General features: G+C 40.4%; 1 protein-coding gene across 3 annotated transcripts in view; it reads right to left on the reverse strand.

Annotated features, from left to right (window-relative positions):
- The window catches only part of FAF1 (Fas associated factor 1), a 320,055-nt gene that overhangs the window by 227,115 nt on the left and 68,314 nt on the right, over positions 1-24,626 (reverse strand). For all 3 annotated transcript variants that reach the window (XM_032767242.2, XM_032767249.2, XM_032767254.2), the window contains 2 exons: positions 16,231-16,277; positions 12,710-12,918 (listed from right to left, as the gene is read on the reverse strand). In XM_032767242.2, the coding sequence (XP_032623133.1) occupies positions 12,710-12,918; positions 16,231-16,277 (256 nt within the window). The remainder of the gene's footprint in view (positions 1-12,709; positions 12,919-16,230; positions 16,278-24,626) is intronic.

A 24,626-nucleotide genomic window follows, 5' to 3' on the forward strand; every position in this document is an offset into this window, starting at 1 on the left:
GGGGCTCAATGTGGGAGGGATCCAGGTGTGAGCTGAGAGGGTTCGGGGGGGGCAATCTGGGTGTGGGCAGCTCAGCGGGGGATCCAGGGCGGGGGGAGAGATCGGGATGCACAAGCTGCTATAGAACGGGAGATCCAGAACATGCTACACATGGGTATAATACGCTCATCTACCAGTGCATGGGCATCTCCAGTGGTTCTGGTACCCAAACGAGATGGGGGAATACGCTTTTGCGTGGACTACTGTAAGCTAAATGCGGTAACTCGTCCGGACAACTATCCAATGCCACGCACCAATGAGCTATTGGAAAGTGGGTGGGACGTGCCCAGCTTCCTATTCTCTATAATAGACTTAACCAAGGGTGACTGGCAAGGTACCGCTAGATGAACTGCCAGAGAGGTCAGCATTCGTCACCATCGGGGGTGTATGAATTTAATGTACTTCCTTTCGGGCTGCGTAAAATGCACCGCCACCTCCAGAGGCTGGTAGATGGGTCTACTTAGCAGACTGGGGCGAATATGCAAGTTTGCCTACCTTCAATGATGTGGCCATTTTTTCAGACTCCTGGCGCGAACACCTGGTACACCTGGAAGGTCTTTTGAGCGCATCAGGCAGGCCGGGACTAACTGGTAAGGCCAAAAAGCTGTCAAATCGCCAAAAAGAGGTGACGTTACTGGGACATCAGGTGGGTCGGGAACCATAAACCCGCCTACAGGCCAAGGTGGTGCTATCGAAGTGGGCCTGTCCCAAAGTCAAGAACAGGTCCAATCCTCTTAGGCTTTGGTCTGGGTATTCAGGCGATTTTGTACCACACTACAGCCAAATCGTTGCCCCACTGGACTGACCTGACAAAAAGACCCAGCCAAATACGTTAAGTGAACTGATAAGTGGTCAGAAGGGCCTGTACTCAACTTCAGGCGATGCGCGTCATGTCTGACCCGGGTGCTAAGGGCCCCGGACTTTGACCAACCAATTCCTAGTAACCACCGATGCATGCTGGGAGCGTGGTTTGGAGGAGCGATCTCATGCAGGAAGGAGCGGGATCACGAACTTCCGATGCCTGTCGTGTTGCGTCAGCAAGGGAAACGTATCTGGAGGGAAAAGCCACTGGTCAGTCAGGTGAGGAAAGGAATGCGGTAATGCATTGTGTACGCCCTGGGAAAAAAGCTACGCCTGTATGTATAGGGACCGGCGGTTCCAGGGCTCCCAACTGACCATGCTGCGCTAAGAGTGGCTTCATCCACCAAGCGGAACAAGAAGAAACTTCTTCGTGCGCTTAGCTCTCAAGAGTTTTGAATTTTGAAATTTCAACACATTTCAGGGGCTTCTAACAAAGATAGCTGTGCACTGTCCTGCCCATGACAAGTTTCCCAAAATACACTGGGTAAAAATTGTGGCCTTAATATGTAAAAGTTCTTGTAGTTTAACATCTAGGTTATGAAAGGTGCATGTGTGTGTATTAATTCTGCTTATTCAAAAGTTCTAGGAGAAATCACAGCCAGTACTTCCCACTGATCTGGTGATTGTGGGGCGTGTCATAAACAGATAGCTAAGGTGATTAATTATTCTTTACCTGATAAGGGTTAAACAAAGGGAACAAACACCCGCTGACCAGGAGTACCAATCAGCAGAAACCGGATTTTCTAAAGCTCAGAGGAGGCATTTTTGGGTGTGTCTCCTTTGTCTTTGTCTCTGTTGCTCTCTCGCTCTGAGAGCGATCTCTCTCTTCAGGCTTTTTCTCTGTTTGTGCCAGTTGTCTACAGGTATAGAGACAATGTAGATTTTATAATTGTTTTTGTATTACATCTTGTAGTTGCTGGAATGTTTTCAATTGTATTTGCTTTTTGATAATGCTCGCTTCATAGATTTCATTTTGTTTTCTTTTCAAGCCATGGCCCTGCTATCAGATTGTCACCTTTGATACAGAGACATTTTTATGTCTTTTTCTTTTCTTTTGTATATATAGCTTCTTTTTAAAACTTGTTGGATTTTCTTTTCTACGTTAGGCTCAATGGGATAGGTAAGTCTCGTGTGCCAGGATGACGGTCTCTCTCAGGAAAGACTGGGAGGGGGAAAAAGAAGGAGGGGGAAGGGCAATGGTCCTCTCTGTGTGCTTAGTGTTCAAGGACTTGAAACACGGAGATCTCTTAGCTGTAATCTCTCTCTTTTACCTCTCTGCTGGCTGCCCTGGACACCCAAAACATAGTGCTGGGGAGGGTCGCATGATCACTCTTGTGGCTTCCCTTTGCTTCCCTGTCAGAAAGTCATTTTTCTGCAGGAAAGCAAAGAAATCTGCAGGGGACATAAATTCTGTGCATGTGCAGTGGTGCAGAATTCCCCCAGGAGTAAATAATTACTATAGATGCATTGCTTTTTGGGTAATGTATTGTTGAAAAATGAGTAAATTTTATATTGATATAACTATAAAATCTGTCCTTTTACAGAATCATATTTTCTGAACATAATGCTTAGTCACTTTTAGATTACATCCACATTCCCTCACAAATATTGTAAATATTGTAAAATTGTAAAACTTTGAAAAAACAGTTGCTCGGGAATCCCAGCTCTTTCTTCCAAGCCGTGAGACGTTAATGCACTAATTGGATACAGTGATGCATAATAATTTACATAAAAATAGGTTATAGTATCCAATTGACTGAAATGCTGGCCAGACTAAACAAAGTTGTATTTAATTTAGAATGTTTAATTAGTTTCCCTCCAACCCCCAAGCTATTTCTCAGGCAGTGAGTTTACTCTTTACTCTTTCTTTCCCAAATTTTGTTGCTGTGGTTGATTATGTTAATATAATAAATACAATTTTGATCAGATTTCATTTCTGTGGATCCTGTAGCCAGCTGTTTTAAAGTTTATCATTTATACCCTTGTTTTTCCACTATATTTCAGTAATAGAACCAAAATAATAAGGAGCTTTTATTACTTAGTTCAAAATCACTGTGTAGAGTTTACATTTTTCTATTGTTTAGCTAGCAAACAATAAATCACAAACCTAGAGATAGACATCTTTCATCAGATTAGTCTTGCATCTACAGTACTCAGCTAATTTACCATCAGAAGATCCAGAAACATTCCCTGCTATCACATACTTGGCTACTGATCCAGTTTCTCATTTGTGAGAATCAATTTTCTCATGTGCTGGAATCTTGCTTGACTTAGGGATTCACATGAGGATTTCTGTAATATTTTAACTCTGTTATCATCCAGTTTACCAATATGTACACAGAGTAGAATATTCCCCAGCCCTCTGTGCATGGGCTGAATCTCACTATGGTTACAAGAAAGGGTGGATTTAAGATAATTAATCCCTTTGCCGGTGTGGTAAAAGATTAATTTATTTATATGCATACCAAAAAGTTAATGTTCTTGCATTTATATGTTATATAGAGAACCAAACAATATGCTCACAGGAAATCTTAATATAATACAGACAATAAAAAAGCCCAAATAACTAACCCTAGGAAACAACTTTCCTTCCTATTGCTGACACTTATGCAGCATACATTGGGTGCCTTGCTCATTCCAGCAGTTACTATTTATTTAACCTTCCTTTAAGTTCTCTTTGCTAGTGAAATGTCCCCTCTGTTTGGATCTCTAACCTTCTGGGGTGGTTGTGGCATATTTCCATCTAGTGGAAATTTGATATAATTGCAATATAAATTCAAGCAAACTGAGAAACAGGCTAGACAGATGTGGAGCCTCAGAGTTTTAGCCATGTCTAAATGACACTGAATGGTTGTTTCCAGAAGAGCATTTTTGGAAGATTAGTTTAATAAAAGCCACTTTCGGATAGTTTACACTCTGTGCTTCATACACAACACTGCACTTTGGTGATGAGCTATTGATGTGATGGCGACAGCTGAGAAAGATGGCAAGCTCCAGTTGACCACGATTCATGACTTAACAAGAATGCAGCTAATCACTACACAAAAAATATGATGTAAAAGAAATCTTTCTATTTCTGTGATACTGACAATGGATTAGATATAGCTAGAGCCAGAAAAATGAAATAATTGATATTAAATTCTAGGAGTCTCTACATGAAGAATTTCCTCTAGCTTATCAGGCTAGAAGAGATGAACACAGTACCAAATTCTCGTTTCACAACAAACAGGAATGTGGTACCAAAGCAATGCAAATTTAAAGAACAATTGCAAATTGTTGATGAATCCACTGTCTCACATTAAGGAAATCAGCTATTAGAATCTCTTACAATTGAATCAAACATGGACTTTGATCTAATTCTTACAAAAGAGAAGTTGACCCTAGAAAAGGCAATTGAAGGATGTTAGAGTACTACTCTGGGACTCAAGAGACATTGGTTCAATTCTCTGTTCCACCAGCATTTTCCTGCATGACCGTGGGCAAGTCACCAAGTCTCTGTGCCTAAGCTCCCCATGTGCAAAACAGAAATAGTATTCTCTGCCTGACATAGGTGCTGTGAGGAGAATTATAGCAAAGATTGAGAGTCATCAAGATACTACAGCAATGAAGGCCATATGAAGTACCTAACACAGGAGGAAGCCAGAGAGTTTATTCTCCTATGACTACAGATCCAAGCACTAATTGATATTAATCATACTTAAGAGCTAACAATTGCTTTAACCAACAAAATGAAGTTTCAGCACATGCAAAATACATTGATATTACAAATGCAGAAAACAGTGCCTGCTATAGTCAGACAGCTCTCAGCCTAGGCTCTGCCATTGTCTCGGTGTCTCTTGCCCCTGGTCCCCACTGGAACTCCCACTCCTGGGCATTCTCACTGCTCCCTGCAGGAGCTGGGCTCAGTCCCAGGGTCCTACTGAGTCTAATTATCTCAACTCAGTTACAGAGCACTCTCAGGGCTGCAGTGTCCATCTTCCCTGAACAAAGGATAAGGAAAAGAAAAGGATCTCACTGCCTTGGGCTGGGCTCACATGGCCACTGGGCTCCCTAGGCGTCTCTAGCAGCGTACGTTCTCCCCAGGCTCGCGGAGAATACCATATTGAAGTCTTGGATCATTTGCAACAACTGGGTCTTAAGAAGCAATGGCCTCATTTAATGGTAAAATTCCAGACTCTAGGCTATCAGCTACATTGAGACCTAGTTCAGGGCTCGCTGGCCAGGAATCTAGCAGGAGCGTTTGCCACTTTTTCCACAGTTTGAAAATGAAAGACCTTTGTCTCCTTCCTCTTGCTGGGGAGCTTGATCTCATAATCAACCGGATCCATTTGTCTCAGAACCTCAAACAGACCTGACCAGTGAGCCATTAATTTTGACTTAGATGATGGTAATAGGAGCAACACCCATTTCCAGGGTGGAAGGTTCGTGCCTCTTGCTTATATCCCTGTTCTTGCCTCCATTGAGCCCAAACAAGGTCCTCCTTTGTGAAAGTGCTCAACTTTAGATGTTCACATAGTTGAGTGATAATGTACTGGGTCACCCCACGTGTGTTTGCATCTTGCCCCTCCCAACTCTCACAATGCATCCAAGATGTCCCAGTGCTGACATCCATAGAGCATTTTGAAGGGCAAAAAACCCACAGAAGTTTGGAGTACCTCTTGCACAGCAAATAGAAATGGTGGGAAGAGGTGGTCTCAGTGTCTAGACTCAGTCCCAACAAAATTGTTACAATATCTCTTAACATCTTGTTAATCCTTTCCACCAGGCCATCTGTTTGCAGATGGCACACTGATGTCTGCACGGCCTTTATTTTAAGAAGACAACATAGTTTATGCATCACCTGAAAGGTGAAGTTGGAGACCGGAACAGTCAATATTTCCTGCAGGAAACTTATCCAAGCAAAGAGAGTCTCATAAGTTTGGAAGCAATTGCTGTCACTGTAGCTAAGCACAAGGGTATCGCTTTGGGGTACGGAATGACATAGTCCACCACTACATGTACATACTGGTTTCCCAAGCAGCTCTTCTCTAAAAGGCTCTACCATGTTCATCCCTATTCTTTCAAATAGGGTTTCCATTTAGGGCATTGGGACCAAAGAGCCTCTCGACAGTCTTAGCTGCCATCTATTGACACTCAGGACAGGAAGAGCAACACTCCCTTACCTCACTGTGCACTCTCACCTAGAAAAAGTGAGTCAACACCCAACTCCAGGATCTTCTCATTCCCTATAAGCCCTGTGCAGGGAATATCATGTGCCAGCTGAATTACAGCCCTTCGGTACTTACAGGGTATCAGTAAATGAGTTTTTATTGCTCACAACTGAGAGTGTCTTTTCACATGATACAGATGCTCTTTCTCCAGCAAAAAGTGGGTATGGTATCTCAGGTTCTAGGGGTCTGCTGCCTCTCCAAACATGGATATCAGCTGTTCACAGACACTGCTCAGCTCTGCATCATCATGCTCTTGGGTGAAGCTCCTCTTTATAGTAAGGTCTTGAGGTTCACAGCCAGTGCCTGCCATCCCTTCATCTGTCTGGTCATCCCTGGTCACAGAGGACATCCTGGAGGGGGTCTTCAGGGTCCCCCAGACTCATTAGGTCCATGGGGTCCACAGGCCAAGGCCTGCTCTGGAGCTCATATCCTTAATGATTTGCCAAAAGGCTGGCCAGTTTGAGCCTATAATCACTGGGCATGCTAATTTCTCTGCTAGCACAATTTTAATTGAGTCAGTGTGGGTCCAAACTGTCAGTTCCAGCCACTGACTGGGCATGAGCTTTACATCTCCATGTATACACTCCAGGCAAATAGTCCTCTTTGAGCTGATTTTCTTTCCTGCTAGGGCAGCTTGTATCAATGTCTGGCTACACCTCAAGACCCAGTACCTCCTTCCCTTGGACCCATTCTGGGATCATCAACATGGTGGGGGTGAGTCCTATTACATGTCATCTTCTGCCATCCAACCCTCTGCGTAGTCACACTCCATCAGTGGGAACTCTTTCCTCATATGCCCCTGTTGCCAACAGGAATAGCAGATCACTGAGCTTATCCCTGCAGGCTCTGGCAGGGGGCATGTTCAAACTATGAGGAAGACCTTTGGGCTCAAAGGCTACACTTCAGTCATTTGTGTCCCCAGGTGGTTGGTTATCTGGGCAATACCTTATCCAAACTTAGCCCTGTGTCTTGCCACAGTCTTCCTCTTTACATGGTGTAGCTCAGGTCGCTGTGGTGGGGTTTGTACACATTTCCTGTGGTGCTTGGGCTCGGCATCTGCTTGCAGGGGTCTGGTGTCATCAGTGGCCCTTACTGGTGAATGGACTAAGCGGTACTTATTGACAGTCACATATTTTGTTTTATGTCTGAATCTTGCAGATAGTGTGTGTGTAGGAATTATGGGCATTTCTGTATGTAAAACTTTATTATGCAAGGAAAATAATTAAATACTTGGATTTAGAATTAGGTTGAGAGAATTCAACTAATGTACTGAGAGAAAGGCAGCCTTTTTAAAGCAAAACTGGACCTTTCGACCTGGATAGAAGTAATAATTTTAGATTGTGATCATTTTTCACAATTATGAAACAGTAGCTCCCCAACTGTGGTCCCAGCACCACCGGGGGTCTGAAGAGGCCTGACCAGTCACATGTGCTGGCTTTTCTCATTTCCAGCTGCTACATCACATTAAGAGAGTTAAGCATGCATTAAATACTGACCTAAGTACATTTCCACTTTAGTAATTGTTCTAGCTGACACATGGATGTTTTGCAATTACAGATAAGAGGAAAGCAGTCCTTGAGACATTTTCTGTAGTAAAAGGTGGTCCATGTAATGAAAAAGATTTAAGACCTCTGTCTATAAGGTAATGAGTATGTGTTGTTTGAAGGATCATGTGCAGTTTAAGCAAACATATGAACTGGTGTAGATAGGCAACAACCACCATGGGATATGGTTCTGATGACTTATATTCAAATAATTATACATAATATGATCCCTTATAAAGGGTTTGCTTTGCCAAAGAAACAGGCAGTTCTTTGAACTAGTGTGCTAAGAAAACATGTACGGTACTTTAATGTACCATCTTTTCACATCTGGGCACCTGGGCTCAAATTCTACCATATGAGAGAGGCAAAAGTGAGCTCAGTGAGCTAGTTGCTACTGGACAGTTCTCCAAGTCACAAATCTATCTCACAGTTTGACACAATTAACACATTCCCCTCACAGAAGATGCCTAGGATTGGAATAGCAGGGAGATCCACGTCAGGAATGTGGTGCACTGATGTTTGCAGAAGCTTATTCATCACTTACCTGCATTAGACCTGGTTCTACACAGTCCTATTAATCCCTCATGTCAGGGCTTGGAATCTCCCATGGTACTAGTTCTCTGAGTTAGAATACTTGAGAAATGGTGACTCCAAACAGAGAGATGGAGGATTTTTTTTTTTAAAAAGCCTCTTTTAAAGACAACAAAGTCTATTAGAACATTAAGCTTTCAAATATCTATCATTCAAATGGAGAACAGCATTACAATGGAGAGAATATTAATTTTTTAATATTTTTAAATGTATCCAGATACAAAATTTAAAATAAAATATGCACAATGTATTGAACTTGTCAACTAAGCAGAAGTTAGTCAGTCACCTTGTACCGTAACAAACAGTTCTTCAAGACATGTGTCCACTGTAGGTGTGTCTGCATCCCTGCACTGCAGATTGAACAACTTTGGTAGCAGTCTGTCCCGCCCACGCATGCACTGCGCCTTGCCTGCCACAAGGTTAGCGAGCATGCGTGGGCAACCCTCAGTTTCTTTTCTACTGCAGAGTCAATGACAAGAACTCCAAAGTAGAGGGGAGGAGGGCGGGCTGGGAAGCACGTCTCAAAGAATTATCATTACTGCACAAGGTAACTGCTGCTACTTCAAGTACTGTCCCTATGGGTGCTCCACTGTAGGTAACTCCCGAGCAGCGCGCACCACTGGAAGCTGGAACTTTGAAGTTGAGTCTGATAGGGATGATAGTGCCAAATTTGGCATCTGCAGCTGAATCCCTGTCATAAACAGATGGTTCAGAGTTAATGTCTCTTTTACCTATAAAGGGTTACAAACAGTGAACCTGGAACACCAGTGAACCAGAGGACCAATCAGGAGACAAGATACTTTAAAATCTCGGTGGAGGGAAGTCTTTGTTTGCGTGTGTGTTTTCTTTGGGTGTTCTCTCTGGAATCTGAGAGTGACCAGACGTACCTACAGGCTCTCTTATATGTTCAGAATAGTGAGTATTAAGTAGAAAGGCAGTTTTAGTCTTTTGATTGTTTTCTGTATTTGCAAACGTGTATTCTGCTGAAGGATTCTAATTTGTATTTGTATACTTAGGCTGGGAGGGTATTCCCAGTGTCTATAAGCTAAAAGACCCTTTATATTTCCATCTTGAATTTACAGAGATAATTCTTTACTTTTTTCTTTCTTTTATTAAAAGCTTTTCTTTTTAAAAAGACCTGATTTATTTTTTCCCCTTGGTAAGGCAAAGGAACTGAGTCTTGTACTCACCAGGGAATTGGTGGGAGAAGGGAAAAAGAAAACGGAGGGGGGGAAGGGACATTCTTCTCTGTGTTGTGATTCAAGGAGTTTGAATCACGGTGATCTCCTAGTGTACCCAGGGCAGGAAAGATCTGGGAGGAAGAAAGGAGGGGGAAGGGGAATAGTTTATTCTCCTTTGTTGTGAGACTCAAGGAGTTTGGGTCTTGGGGTCCCCAGGGAAGGTTTTGGGGGGATCAGAGTGTACCAGGCACTGGAAGACCTGGTTGGTGGCAGCCTATCAGATCTAAGCTGGTAATTAAGCTTAGAGGAATTAATGCTGGTACCTCATTTTTGGACTCTAAGGTTCAGAGGGGGCTAAAATACAATCACAATCCCCCAGGATGGCATAGTGGCTGAGAAGGCAGTATGTGCTATTCAGCTTCCTGGGTTCATTGGTAATCTCCCTGGACCCAGGAAGCTGAGTAGAAAATACTGCCTCCGCAGCCACCCCAGAACCTGCATGGGGCATAGCAAAAGCTTCTCCCGGACCTGAGAAATGCTCTTCCCCAGGCAGCTTGGAGTCTGGGGAGGGCAGGCGCAGCTGCAGCTGGCCCAGGACTTCTCCAGGCGGGGGTGGGTGGGTGGGAGGTTTTGAGCATCAGTCAGCCTGGGTCTCCTCAAGGTTGCAGGGGTTGGGACTTTGGCTGGTTCAGTGCTCCCCCGGCTAAGATGGGAGGCACTCAGGGCTGTTCCAGGCAGGGGGTGCAGTGGGGTGGGGGAGTCTTGATGTTACCAGGGTTGGCAAGAGGCAAACCCTTTCTTCTTCGTTTTTTTTCCTTTTTCTGTTTTTCCTTTTGTTTTAAGGCATGGCTAAATAAAATGTAAACGAAGTAACAAAGAAAAAAGCTTTGAGGGAAGCTAAATTTAGCAAATCTAAAGGGAGGTAACAATCCATGAATGGACAGCTCTAGCTCCTCTCTAGCTGAGGTGGTTGAGAAGGAACTGATGAGGGTCACCTGCTAATGCTGGCTAACCTCGTGGCAGGTGAGGAGCAGCACATGCACAGGTGGGACAGACTGCTACCAACGTTCTCTGATTAGTAGCACAGGGACACAGACACACCTACAGTGGAGTAACCACAGAGACAGTACTCAAAAAACACGTTTCTCAACAATAATATACTAAAGGAAGATAAAATGGAGCTGATTTCACCCTGTACTCTATTTAATTCACTCTGGGAGCATAAAGGAGAGGTAAACAGCCCATGTAAGAGAGTAGCCTAGGCAGCATGGAGTTGTCACAATCACCCTATACTATTCCAGAAGTATGGGATGTGCAAAGATTAGGGAGTTGGAGAGGTGATGTAGCCAGAGATGTAGCCAGAGATGTAGCCAGAGGCCACCACAGCCAGAACTCAAAATCAGAGCAGCCCTGAATTTCCTCTGAAATACAACAAGGGCCTGGCAAGCCCCTGGACAGCAAGTATATAAAGGAAGCATAAAAGTGGTTTAAAGCCACCTTTGCTTCTCCCATTTCTTTCCCTGCTTCACTGGCAAGAAGCAGACAAGAATCAAGCCACTGTTCCTTTTTATAGTAATACTAAGCCAATATCAACTGTTACTTTTGAACTAACACACATTTTTTAAAGTTTTAAGGTAGAAAATGTGGGATTTACTTTGAACATCACATCCTAGGATGCACCATTATGAGTTATATGCACATGGATGGCAGGCAGCTATTTCACAACAGCACATACTATTTCTTTCTTACAAATTGGTTTGCGCAAAATCTTTCTGAAAATGAGGTGCGGTTAATATATTATGGGATTCAGTTTCAACTGGTTTGAACAGTGTTAGGAACTATTCAGGTCTTTTCAAGCAATATTTTCATTTTCAAAATGTGTTCCCCAAAATATTCCACTCACCCCACAGTCAACCTGCTTTGGGAGTTATGCCTGCGGTGTTATGGCTTACTACAAGAGCTAGTATCTGGGTCTTGACTAAGAAAGCAGCCTACATGAGGGAAAAAAACAGCTATATGTTTAAGGACACATCTATTTTCCCACCTGTATTCCAACTGGAATCCGGCTGAATGCTGAAAAATTTCCATTTTGTTCCTCCATCAGCATTGCAAAACAATCTTTTATACTAATTGGTTTAATATTGCTATTGAATTTACCTTGTAATTTTTCAGTAAGACTATCTTGACAAAGTTATGTATGTGAATACCACATTCTAGGTTCTTGCACTGATCTGTTTCACCACTTCCTTGGTTAGTCATTTATACCTGTGCCACGTGGGTATAAAATGGTATTATAGGTGTTAGTGCAGAATTCTGATTTGGTAATGTTTTTATACCTATTTTGCACAGATGTAAGTGACTGCACAAAACACAAGGAAGAGGAGAATCAAGCCCAGTATCTGAAACACCAGTACAGCCTCAATAGACCAAAATAATCACCACTAGGTGTCACCCTTTGATACTGTATAAAATACTATACATAGGAACAACTGTTTCACTTTAAAATTATATGGAAGCAATTTTACTACCACACTGAGTGCAATGTGGTATTTTATTCAGCATCTCCTCACTTTACTCCTAGTTTTGATTTTTAAAAAGTATCTCAGGTAAATGAATTAAGGGATTTGCTTCTACGTCAGCTAAAAGGAATTCTTGTAGTCACAGTTTTACAGAGAATGTCAGCACATGACCCTTGCAACTTGAACATATGTTGCAATATGCTAGAGGTATCAATGTATTCATTCTTAGGTTACTTTTACATAAAGAAGTCTTAAGGAAAAAGTGTAACTAGCAACAAAATATAATGCATTATTGAAGATGAGTAAGTAAATTACATTCTCCAATAGTCTGAATTCCTCCCACCCCTGAAAAGACAATGAAAATCTTTATTTGCAAAGTAGTAGGGTGCAACCATGCCCAGCCCTGCACAGATTCAGAGGGAGCCTGCCCACGAGTGACTGATCTGAAGTGAAAAGGAGCTATGCATCCAAAAAGTGACAGAGATCACATGCTCGCTGGAGCACAATGACTGGCAGTTCACATATGTGGACTGTGCCTTAACGCTACAACGAACCACTAGTCTTCAAATCTGGTTTCAGAAACAATTATAAATTTGACTTCAAAACAATAGTTTTGCAGATTAATCATCAAAATACAGTGGTGCCATTTTATCTAAGGCTACATAGAGGTTTGTGAATGGTTAGTATTTTCAGTTGTTACTGTTCATTGTTTTTCTTTTTATTATTGTACCACAACACTTATTTTTATTCTAAATAAACCTTACCAACTGTGCAGCTGTCTTCAAGTACTACATCCACATTTCTGTCTCTGTATTCAACCCTGAAGTCAAGCATCCGTGGCTGTCTTTCCACTATTTGTCGGGACGGCACTACATGTCGAAACGCTGAGGATGAGGAAGGAGTTGAAGAAGATGCTGTAGGATGACTTGTGGGACCATAGGCTGGTCCTTGCAAAGTCTCTCCACCATATTCACTGAAAGATATATAGTTTAGAGCATTTAAATAGAACAGACTGATAACTGAACTATTTGAAGAAACACGAGGCAAGCAAGATGAGCAGTATATTCCCTTACTGTCATCCACAACTTGCACTTGTGACTGCTATATTGTATCACGTATCTGACATACAGGCTGTTTTACTACCAATGTAAGAAATTATAATATCTACAACATTTTCTTAAATATTAGCAACTAAAAAGTTCAAAAGAGATTGTTTAAAAGCTGGTCCTACAGTATTGTAAAAATCTTTCAAGCCTCAAGTTTAATATATGTATTACAAATCACAGAATGACTTGTAGAGTAAGGAACACAATATTGCAACCCCATGGAAGTACTATATATCCATACCAGAATCGCAAGGGTATCCCATGCTTGAAATTCTACACAGCAGCCAGCATTCTACTACTACATCAGGCTAGTGTCATCCCAAAAGAGTCTGGGAGAAAGTGCAGCAGAGATGCATCCCATAATCTTAGTGTGACAAACCTATTTGCCAATTAATCAGACAGGTTAAAGAGGAAAATAAGTAATTTTTTTTGCTTCAAGCACTTAAGGGAGATTATACAGACATCAGGGTATTAGTTTAAGACTAAAATCTAGAAATATATGTTAATTACAGAATGTTGAATACCAGCTTCTCCTTGAGAATCATCTCCCTTCCCACTACTCCTGAGCAATTACATACGGACCACAGGATAGTAAAGCGAGAAGTGAATGTAGCTTTGCACAGATTAATTTGGAGAACTCCAGCTACAGGCTCTTCATTTAACCTCTCTCCAAAGAGCACAGTGCTGGGGATTAGTAAGCAGAGTGATAAAACAAGGCATATTAAGAAACATCATTCAGGCCAAAGAGAATGTCGAACCATTTTGACAAAATGAGCATTTTACATACTAAAATGAACATTCCACCCAAGGAATCCAGGAAATAATGTTTGTAGAGTATGGCTGGAGTTCTGCTTTGCAGATGTCCTCAAGTGGAAGACAGTGACTACAGACATACAGTGAAATCTGTATGGGAAACTACCCTTACTAGGCAGCTCCAGATGTCCTGATGACTGGTGCACACTAACAGAGTGTGCTTCAAGGATGGAATCTGAATGAATGATACTTTAATTTTTTTAATAGGGCTGCTGCAATTTGGGATCATGCCAATTTCTTTTTTTTTTTTTTTTTTTTTAAAGGGACCTTATTTAGAAGGCCATATTCAACTTTCTTAAAAAGAAGAAAGTCAAGTAGTGTCTTGATGCAAAAGCTTTTAAAAAAAAAACAAAAAACCTGGAACTCCCTTCGCTCCCCACCCCACAGTGATGACATGAACTCAGTGACCACAGCCAGTTGCTACACACACATGCTATATAATTAACAAACACTGTCTACATTCCCAACTGTCTGCTGGTGCAATTCCTATCATTTTACCTCCCACATTCTGAAAAGAAAAAATTAAGTGTTATGCTTTTCTGGTAGTACAAAGGTCTCTTTTCCTTTTCTCTAGTCAGCAGACRCACAAATCGGAATTCGCAGCTATGTGAAACCTACAGGAATTTCAGAGTTCTAAAGTACACAAGGAATCTGTTTTGTTTTGTGCAGCTTTTAATTACAATACTAAGTACGACTAGGAATTTGTTATGCAGAGTTAAAAAATGACCACATATTGATGCAAGCTGTTTGTTTTTTTTAAAAGGGGGTGGGGATTACTGAATGTTAAAATTAAAAAGGGATACAATAGTTTCTGTGACAATAATTTTGTTAGTAATCCTAAATAGCGTTCTCAGGACATATTTCTTTAAATCACAACTGTATTACATTTGGTGGCCGAGAGGATATTTGTTCTCTGAAAATATTACTTGCATCCTGTTAACCCCTATTAAATAACATTAATTGCATTAAAAAAAAAAAAAAGCCAATAAACACACTTAGCTACCAGCAGGTGGACACTCACATAATGATTCAATTTAGCAAAATCTTTGATTTAGGAGATTATGGGTGAGATTTTCAAAAGAGCATAAGGCAGTCAGTTGTCCAACTCCCTTTGAAAGCCAATGGAAATTGGGTGCCTAACTCCCTTAGGCCTCTGAAATTCCACCTTATATCACCAGCGGGCGGAAAACCCACAACAGCTTGACACACATTCAACTGCCTAGATTTTTTTTAAAGAAATAGATGCGGAAGAAACTTCAGAATTGACTTTTATCAATGCCTTCACTTATTGCTGAACCAAAAGAAAAAAGTACTGCTAATCAGTCTGGTGAGTATTTAGACTGAAAATGCTTTGTATGCATATGTACAGGGGATCTCTGGACCCTACACTAATACAAATAAAAAATAAATATCGACTCACTGCAAAGAACAAACAAGGATTTAATCCTGAGTGTAAAAAAAAAGTGACTGTTGACAATATACATTAAATAAGTTAAGACCTAATTATTACATACAGCACAGCTGCCAAAATACTGATTTACTTATAATGTAAGTAGCATCTACCATAATTTAAGAACATTTTAAAATATCATATTGAGTATTTGTCCTGAATGCTTTATATCACAACATTCTACCAGCTCTCCCAAACAGTTGAATTCCTGTTCTGCTGTTTCCGATTGCCTCATCAGCACTTAGCAGATCATGCTTCAGTGACTTAGAATCACACAGGCCAAAACTGAATTCAAAAGTTTGAAAGAAAACAAGTGCATCGACTTTTTGAAGTGAGTAATCTACCTCCTTTGACACAGTATCCTTTACCTGCAGCCCACTGAAAGGGCACCAGTAACTCTAACACAGAGAAAAATTATCACCACCTTTCATGTACGTGTGCACATGCATCAAAAGAGAAAAAGACAAAAAAATTAGCCAAGGACACGGGGGCAATTCCCAGCTGTTAGAAAAAGTGCTTTGGGATTTTGTAGGTCCATGCAGAACAGATGGGACCTCACTTTTAGGGAATTTATCTGACAGACTCAGACTTAGTCAACTGTATATCCTATAGGGACTGATCCCACACCTAGTGAAGCCAGGGGAAAGAATTCACTGATGTTGAGGAGGGTTGGATCAGGTCCTTAATCAGTCTTGGAAAGTTGAGGGGTTCAGTCAGCCTTCCCAGGAGTTGAACTCATGGCTCTTGGGAGTCTAACTATTTCAAAATGACACATACAGTATTACATCTTCCTCCTAAGGGATAGAATTGGAGATCAGGAAAGAGGAGGCAGGGGAAGAGAAAGTAAACCTTCCCGATGACTACTGTTACACAGTACCTCTTTCTACACATTACTGCTCCAAGTTTCTTTACTTACCTTTGTAGAATGCCGTTTTCTTGTGGTATTACACCATTTATAGCTGCCTGTGAACAAAAGATATACAGTAAGTCAAACAAGCCAGGCAGCAATAAGACATCAGAAAAACTTGAGATATTTCTGCAAAGCAATTCATATGGGCTTATACAAAAATGATTCGAATCTGCTTAAACAAAATCCCCAATGCTTCTTAGGCACATCGAATATTCTCCATTCAATTCACACAAAAGCACTTGACAGTGCCACTAAAGTACATCCTATTTCAAAGGAGACTGGCCTAAAACAAGACTTTGGATACAAACTGTATATATCTTTATAACAGGTCAAAATAAAACTAAAACTTTCTAAATTTAAGGATTCAAAATGTTAGGGTGGTTAGATTTGTTTGATTACAGACATGTTTGAATTACAGTTTCAGAGCCAACAGAGATCTGAATGCAAGATGTTTGTTTATGCCCATTCACATATTTCAGTAATCTTAACACAGACCTGACACTTAACATATCAAATCTCTACCTAGAAAGTATTTTTCCTCTTTAATATTTTTGTACGGGTTCTTAATTTGCTATATGAATTTTATGGGTAGGTACCATGATTTTAGTTTGAGTTTCAGCTTCTAGAGTTGTTCCAAAAATTAGTTTATTGCACACTATCCCAACTAGGTTAGCTCAATTTTGCTGATCATATGTGTTTATTGCATTGAATATTTTTAACATTAGTAGTAATGTAAAAAAAAAAAAAAAAAAAAGCCACCCTCAACAGAAAATTTATCTTCTAACAGTAAGAATGCCTATTCTAGGATTCCTAGTTCAGGGAATGTTTGCAAAACATCATTAAGAAAGACAATACGATCTAGAGAACAAATGTGACTGAAAGGGATGACAGCACAGACTGAGAGCTAAGAGTTACAGTAAAACCTGAGAGTTATGAACACCTCAGGAATGGAGACTGTTCGTAACTCTGAAATGTTCATAATGCTGAACAAATCATTATAGTGGTTCTTTCAAAAGTTTACAACTGAACACTGACTTAGTACAGTTTCAAAGCTGTACTATGAAGAAGAAAAATGCTGCTCTCTTTTTTTGTAGTACTAGTTTATGTTAAACACAGTACTGTACTGTATTTGCTTTTTTGTTCTGTCTCTGCTGCTGCTTGATTGAGTACTTCCAGTTCCAAATAAGCTGTGTGGTTGACTGGTCAGTTTGTAACTCCAGTGTTCATAACTCTGAGGTTCTACTGCACCAAATTCTACTCCCAGCTCTGATACTGACTCTCTTTACAACCTGGGGTAAGACAGCCAAATTTTAAAACTAGCCACTAATTTTGGGTTCCCAAATTTAGACACTATGGGCCTAATCTTCACAATTACTGAATAGCCAAAACTGCAAATGAATCAATAAATGATAGAGGTGGATGTTCAGCACCTCGGGGGGTGGAGGGAGAATCATGCCCCAGATACCTAAAGGACGGCACTTAACAAATGGGCCGGCTTTTGAAATCTGACTCTTAACCTCTTTTCTTCAATTTTCCCATCTGGAAAATAGAAGTGATAACACTTACTCCTACAGTCCTTACCTACTTCCAACCTGTTTGGATGAATTTTTGTAAATCACTTAAGATTATAAATTATGCAGTAATAAAGTATTTAAGGTATCCATCGCCATGGTATCTGGGTGCAATATTATTCGTTATTATATCATCATTAGTTGTCAAAGATTCTGATGTACATGTTGTGGGGACATTCCCTGTAACAGTCTAAAAAATTCTATACCAGATGGAACGGTGATATGTTTAAAGAAGGAGAGTAACTAAAGGCCATTACACAACAGAGTAACTACAGCTAATTACACTGATTGAATTATAAATTATCTTCTGACATGATTATAAACATTATTCCACTCTATAGTAGCAAAGACACCATGTTCTCAAAACACCTGAAGCCTAGTATATGTAGGAAAATATTTAGAAAAGATTGGTATTGCGATAAGTGGATTTGGGGCACATCTGCATATAGTCTTACTTTTTCTAGGTATGTTATAAGTTGATAAAAACGGAGCATGGGACCTTATGCTTGACCAAAGCTTTCACAGTAATTAAAAAGGGGACAACTGTGTTGGAACTGGATTCCCAGCATAGCTGTAACTGTATCATAATGGCCCTTCAGACATAGTCTACCACCATACCTGACTATGGATCCGGTTTAACAAAGAAGGGCTCATTTTCCTGAATGTTGGGCTAGCCATCATTTCTTAGCATGAGCTGATTCAGGGATTGGAGGGTTATGTATTAAACAATACTTAGCATTTTGGTAGCATTTCAAAGCACTTGTCAAAGTTTAAATTAGTCCTCTAAACATATCAATGACATAGGTACTATCCTAATTTTTAAGATGGGAGATTAAAACAGTGAAGATAAGGAAATGTCAAGGGCCAGAGTGGAAGTCAGCATCAGAGTCAGGGCCAGAATTAGAAAGCAGAAATTCCTGGTTCCCTTCCCATGTTCTGCTATTTGTGTAAACTTGTACACACACAAAAATTAAGACAATAGGCAGGAGTGCCAAGAAACTCCTCACACTATGTACCCACTCATGAACACAATCAGTGCTTTCCAAAATAAAGTACTGCCATAGAAAGGGCTCCCTGTACTTTGATTCCAGTTAAGACAAAAGTATTTCTTTTTTTAAAAAAGCTGCTAAGCCTGTCACTTGCCAGCAAAACTATTAGCTAACAAATATGCAATGATGGCATTGGACAAGAATTTTATAAAGTCATGCTCTGATTGACCAAATTTGCTTTTTTGATGTTGGTCCACATATGCAACAACCCCTAGAAAATATGCTGTTTGGACTCTACACTCTACAGAAACAAACAATCCGGAAGTCACTACACTTTGGATCAAGATTCTAGAAGAACAGACTTCTGGGCAGTGTGTGGGAGATATCTGGTTTAGGACTGCTTTGCACCACAAAAAGGTGCACCTTTGGGCCATCTCAACAAGGATTTTTCAGACTTGACATTCCCAGTTGTTGCACTGACAGATTTTGAAATGTAGACAACACTCAGGCATTTTACAACTGAGTTGTTTCTGACCCTGCTCTGAGTAGGGGTAGAAGATATGGTAGTAAAAATGCCAAAATTTTGTCTACACTTCAGTCTAGTGGACACATCCTAGAACAGTAGAGTTATAGTGGATCAGCATAGGAGAGTTCACCAATTCTAATGGCCATTGGTGAGGAGGAGAAAAATGTGTCTCTTGGAATGTCTTCATACCAAGCTGCTTCTGCACTTTATTAGTCTCCTTCAGGCTGAAATTCAGACGTTCATTTTCAGTCTGTTGTGCATTCAGTGGCACTCAATTCACTGGACTCTGGGAAGCCACTGTCCATCAAGATGGCTTTTACAAACTGGTAGCACAGCTAGCCATATACTTACCACCTCTTTTTCTGTATTAAAGAGATGTTATATGTAGTACTGTCGTTGGCTAATGAATCATACAAAAACTATGAACTAAGATTTAAATGCTAACTTGTTTTAATCTAATAAACCTCCATTTTAGAATTTTTAATATATATTGTGTTATAATTACCTTAGAATATCAACACAGCATAACCCTATGATGCTCTTCACATTTGTCATTCCTTTTTTTTTTTTTAAATATACAAAGAACAATACAGTGAGTCAACTAGCTTGCCATCATTTAGTAGCAGTGTTTTGATAACCACAAAATGCTCTGTTAACCATGTGTCTTGCACATGTACATGGAGGGGTTGCAGCTGTTTACAGCTACTGATCATCTTAATCTAATAAACCATCAGGAAAAGGTCTCACAATGCTCTTCAACAATAGACATTTTCTCCATTGACACTTAACAGGACTGATATATTCTTCATTCTGCATCTTGGTGAAACAAAACACAGCAAGTGCAGTTCTTGTCTCACAGGAACAGTCACCACTGATGATGGTAATTTGACATCCTGGAATTCTCTTTACCTTGAGAAAAAAGTTGCATTGGCAATACAAATCTAGTACAGTAATTGAGATATTTAGAGTTCAATACTTGCATCGTTTGTCTGGTAAAACCTAGTTTTTATAAAAATCTGAGGATGAAACTAGTTCAAGATTTCCCAAATTCAAGTACAAAAGCAAAAATTATTAGATGAGGTGGGGGCTCCAAGCTATTTTGTCAAAGACTGAACAACCCTTCTAAGCCTTCTCTTACGTCCCAAACTAGACAGCATTAAAGGGTCAAAGAAATGAGAGATAATAGTGACCATACTACATAATTTCTTGGTAAGATGGCCTGCACTCAATAAACTACAATGTAGAATAAAACTGCATAAAGAGTTTGGGCAATGTTTGTTAAGCGAGATAGAAATTAGAAAGATATAAGAGATCAGGAGAGGGGTGCACGTGTCTCTCTTGGTGTTTTGAGTACGCAACCATTTCTGAGTCCCAACCTTGAAAATGCTGATAAAGGACACATGGACAGTCTAGGCTCTGATGCCTGAATGACTGTAACACAAAACTAAATACACACAACAGATTAATGAAAGATTTTCCTAACTAATTTTTTGAAAAAAATTAGTCTCTTCTATTAGACAATTAAGTCTTCATGGTTAAAAAACACAAACATTTAATATGAGAGGACTCTCTAAAATATTCTTGTGTGTCCATACAAATAAGAATGGTGATACATAATTTTAAAAAATTAAACAAAAACTGTTTCCCTAGAAACGATTTTAGTAAAGTTATAGTAAATCCATTCATTGCTATCTTTACATTAAAGTTTAACCAACCTTAAGCAGAAACAGACACTTATAGCAGTCAATTCATGAAGCCAACATCCTCAGTAGTGTCTAAATCAGTGGTTCTCAATCCGCAGCCCACGGGCCCCTTGCAGCCCAATCAGCACACAGTTGCTGCTCACGTGACATACTCAGGGCCATACGTGTAGTATATATATCGTGTTGGATGCAGCCCGCATAGCACAGAGAGCTGCATATGTGGCCCACAATGGTAAATAGGTTGAGAACCACAGACCTAACTGCTATATTCAAATACAAGCTGTATCCATTTCCATTTAATATTCTCATTCAAAATGCAGTCTAAAATTTCAGCTGCTAACTTGCTTATTAAAATAAAAAGTAATGTCTCCACCACAAATTCGAAACAGGTAACCCACCCAAAGAGCTACCACCTACTGTATTTGCCTTTTGAAATTATAAACAAAATTTAATTATTGATTTGTATATTTTGTTTCAAGATATTGGTGATATATCCAGAAATTGATATGATATAATTATGAGCATCTGGCAATACTGGCACTGAAAATACATAACACCCAAAACAGGGGGAGAACATACAGCATCATAAACCACAAGTGAGCTACAAGACTACATAGTTGCATTATCAAATGTCAAGATCCACAGTACTGATACTGCTATGACTATGAACTCTCGGGCTATGAAACAACAGTATGTACAATATATTTATTTGGCCTCTATCATGCCAGAGCTGTTTCCTGGGAGAAACAACAATGCCAAAAAGCTGCCCAACCATTCTAAATATCTGTCTAGTTTGAAACAGTGAAACACTACAAAAATATTACAATTATTCAAGATACCTATGAATCATTGTGAAGCTCAGGGTGTTAAATTTCCAGTTTTTCCCTGGGAAAATACTGCCTTAACAGATTGAGACAGTTCTGAAAAATTCTGCCTGGGCCCTTACAAATACAAAATAGCATATGGCTTGACTCAAAATACACAATTACAACTGGTCACCAACACTTAATAATTAACAATTACCACATAGTGGAAGGAGAGAGATCACGGTTTTTCCCCTATACTTAAAACAGAAAACAACTGTGGTATCTCCGATACCACTATGTGGTAACTGTTAATTTATGACATTTAATGGAAACCACTGTAGATTTCAAAACTGTTTGGCTGCAATGATCATGCTTACATAGTTTTAAAGCTAATACAGAGGTTTTATTTTATATATTTCATTCCTATCAAGTGGCATCCACTATACCACATGCACTTTCAAACGTAAGACTGAGGATTTCCCAATCTATAAATGGGATGCATTATTTCTAGATATCAGGACAAAGGCTTAAACTTACCTTCTTAAGAACCAAACCCAGGTCCATACCTAAAGCCAAATTTAAGGGCTTTTGCGCAGGAGAATTCCTGGGATAAGGGAGCTTCTTTCCTAAGCCTTTGAATACAGTTGTCCACCTGCCTCCCCACATTAAGCAATGAAGTTTTGGCTGGTGCCATGCTAAAAACTATTTCTCCATGCTAATTTTTCCTCTTACTTTTACTCACACCTTCTTGTCAACTGGGCCATCTTGATTATCACCACAAAAGTTTTTTTTTCTCCCGCTGATAATAGCTCATCTTAATTGATTTGTCTTGTTACAGTTGGTATGGCTACCCCCATCTTTTCATGGTGCGTGTGTGTGTGTTGTGACAAAGCTCCAAGCCTGTATTGGTGGGTCCCGTGCTTCCTGGCGGATACAGTGGCCTCAGAAGCTTGCTAAGGCCCTTAATATGATCTCCCTTTCCCAGTATGGCAGCAAAGGTTACAGCTTATTGAGCTACTTTCATCACAGGCCAGTATGGGAGGTGGGAAGGTGGAACACTCACAGTCTCTGTTGCTCCTTAAAGCTCCATAGGCACAGTTTGGTCTCCTGCCTGGACCAAAATCTGTTTCCCCTCTCCAAGGGATCTCTGTAGATCATGGGGGGAGAAAAAAGGGGGAACCCAGGCCTGCCCTCTACTCCGGATTCCAGCCCAGGGACCCTATTGATAGCAGCTGTTGGCAGCTTCCCTCCTCCACTGACGTTGCTTGGATTCCCTGACCCACTTCCCCGTGCTCCCCTTTTCCAAGCTTCACCCTTAACTCAGAGTTCAGTAATGCTTCCTCTCTTCCAGATCCTTTCACCCAGGCTCCCCTCGACAGAACTGGAAAGGAGAGCTTCTAAAGCAGTATAAGTGGGACCTTAATTGGTTCCAGCTGTCTGCATTAGCCTAACAGCCTTAACTGACAAAGGGTCAGCTAACTGAGGTCAGGTGCCAGCATTAGCCTAATGAGTATAACTGGTTAAATTGGTGTCAGGTGTCTTGATTGGCCTGGAGTAGCCCTTGTTTGGCTATCCAGGGAACAGGGACCTGCTCATTCTGAGGCTCATATACCTGCCTTCCACTACCCCCTTATACCCTTCTGGTCTGAGTCCGTTACAGTGTGTTTATATACATCTTCCTACTGTATTTTCCACTCCATACATCTGATTAAGTGAGTTTTAGCCCACAAAAGCTTATGCCCAAATAAATTTGTTAGTCTTTAAGGTGCCACAAGTACTCCTCATTTTTTAAGCCATGGATAGAGGCCCTATACAACTCTCTACATTCAAACCTCCGCCCCATGCACAACAGAAAAATGCTGGTCCCACTCCAGTGTGTCAGGAATTATGGATTTGACTTGAGAAGGCATATCGGCATCGTGAATTAAGATAAACCAATCAGTGGTTCATGTAGTCCACCATTCTATCTCTAATAGCGGCCAGTACCAGAAGCTCAGATGAAGTTGCAAGAAAATGTGATGAAATAACCTGTCCACAGGCAGCGAAGAGTCCTGTGGCACCTTATAGACTAACAGACATATTGGAGCATGAGCTTTTGTGCGTGAATGCATGCATCCGACAAAGCGGGTATTCACCCATGAAAGCTCATGCTCCAATACGTCTGTTAGTTTATAAGGTGCCACAGGACTCTCTGCTGCTTTTACAGATCCAGACTAACACGGCTACCCTTCTGATACTGTCCACGGGAATTTTCCTCCTAACTCCTGTAGCGTAATGGCTGGCTTATGCATATGAAGGTTTATAGTTTATAATTTTGCTGATATTCTATAACCAGTAACTATGGATGTTCTCATTATCCATATAAATGTCTAATTATTTTTTTTTTAATCCTAGTAGAACCTTTCTTCAAGAAAATGACTCATTTTTATTAGGGCTGTAGAAAAGAAAGGTGAAAAAAAATCAAAACCATCTGATTTAAAAAAACAAAACCCTGAAGCTATGCTGTAGCTCTTCTACTCTGCCTTAATTTCAAGGAATTTTTGGTGAAAGTAAAAATATTCAGTTTTGAGAAATACATACTCCTAAGAATGCCCCTGTTTTCTTTGGCTCTCTCGCCTATTGAACAGAAGGTCAATCTTAATTTCCTTTTCTTCTACATTTCAGTGCTGCAGCTGATTGTGCAATAAAACAACACCTTCCAGAATTCTACTCACCATGTTTTTATTGCTTAATCCCCATTTCGTTTATAATCCAATACTACTAAATGTATCTGATAGTTACAGAGCAAAAAAACATTTGGAAACTGA

The sequence above is a fragment of the Chelonoidis abingdonii genome, chromosome 7 (assembly GCF_003597395.2).
Source record: "Chelonoidis abingdonii isolate Lonesome George chromosome 7, CheloAbing_2.0, whole genome shotgun sequence".
NCBI lineage: Eukaryota > Metazoa > Chordata > Testudines > Testudinidae > Chelonoidis > Chelonoidis abingdonii.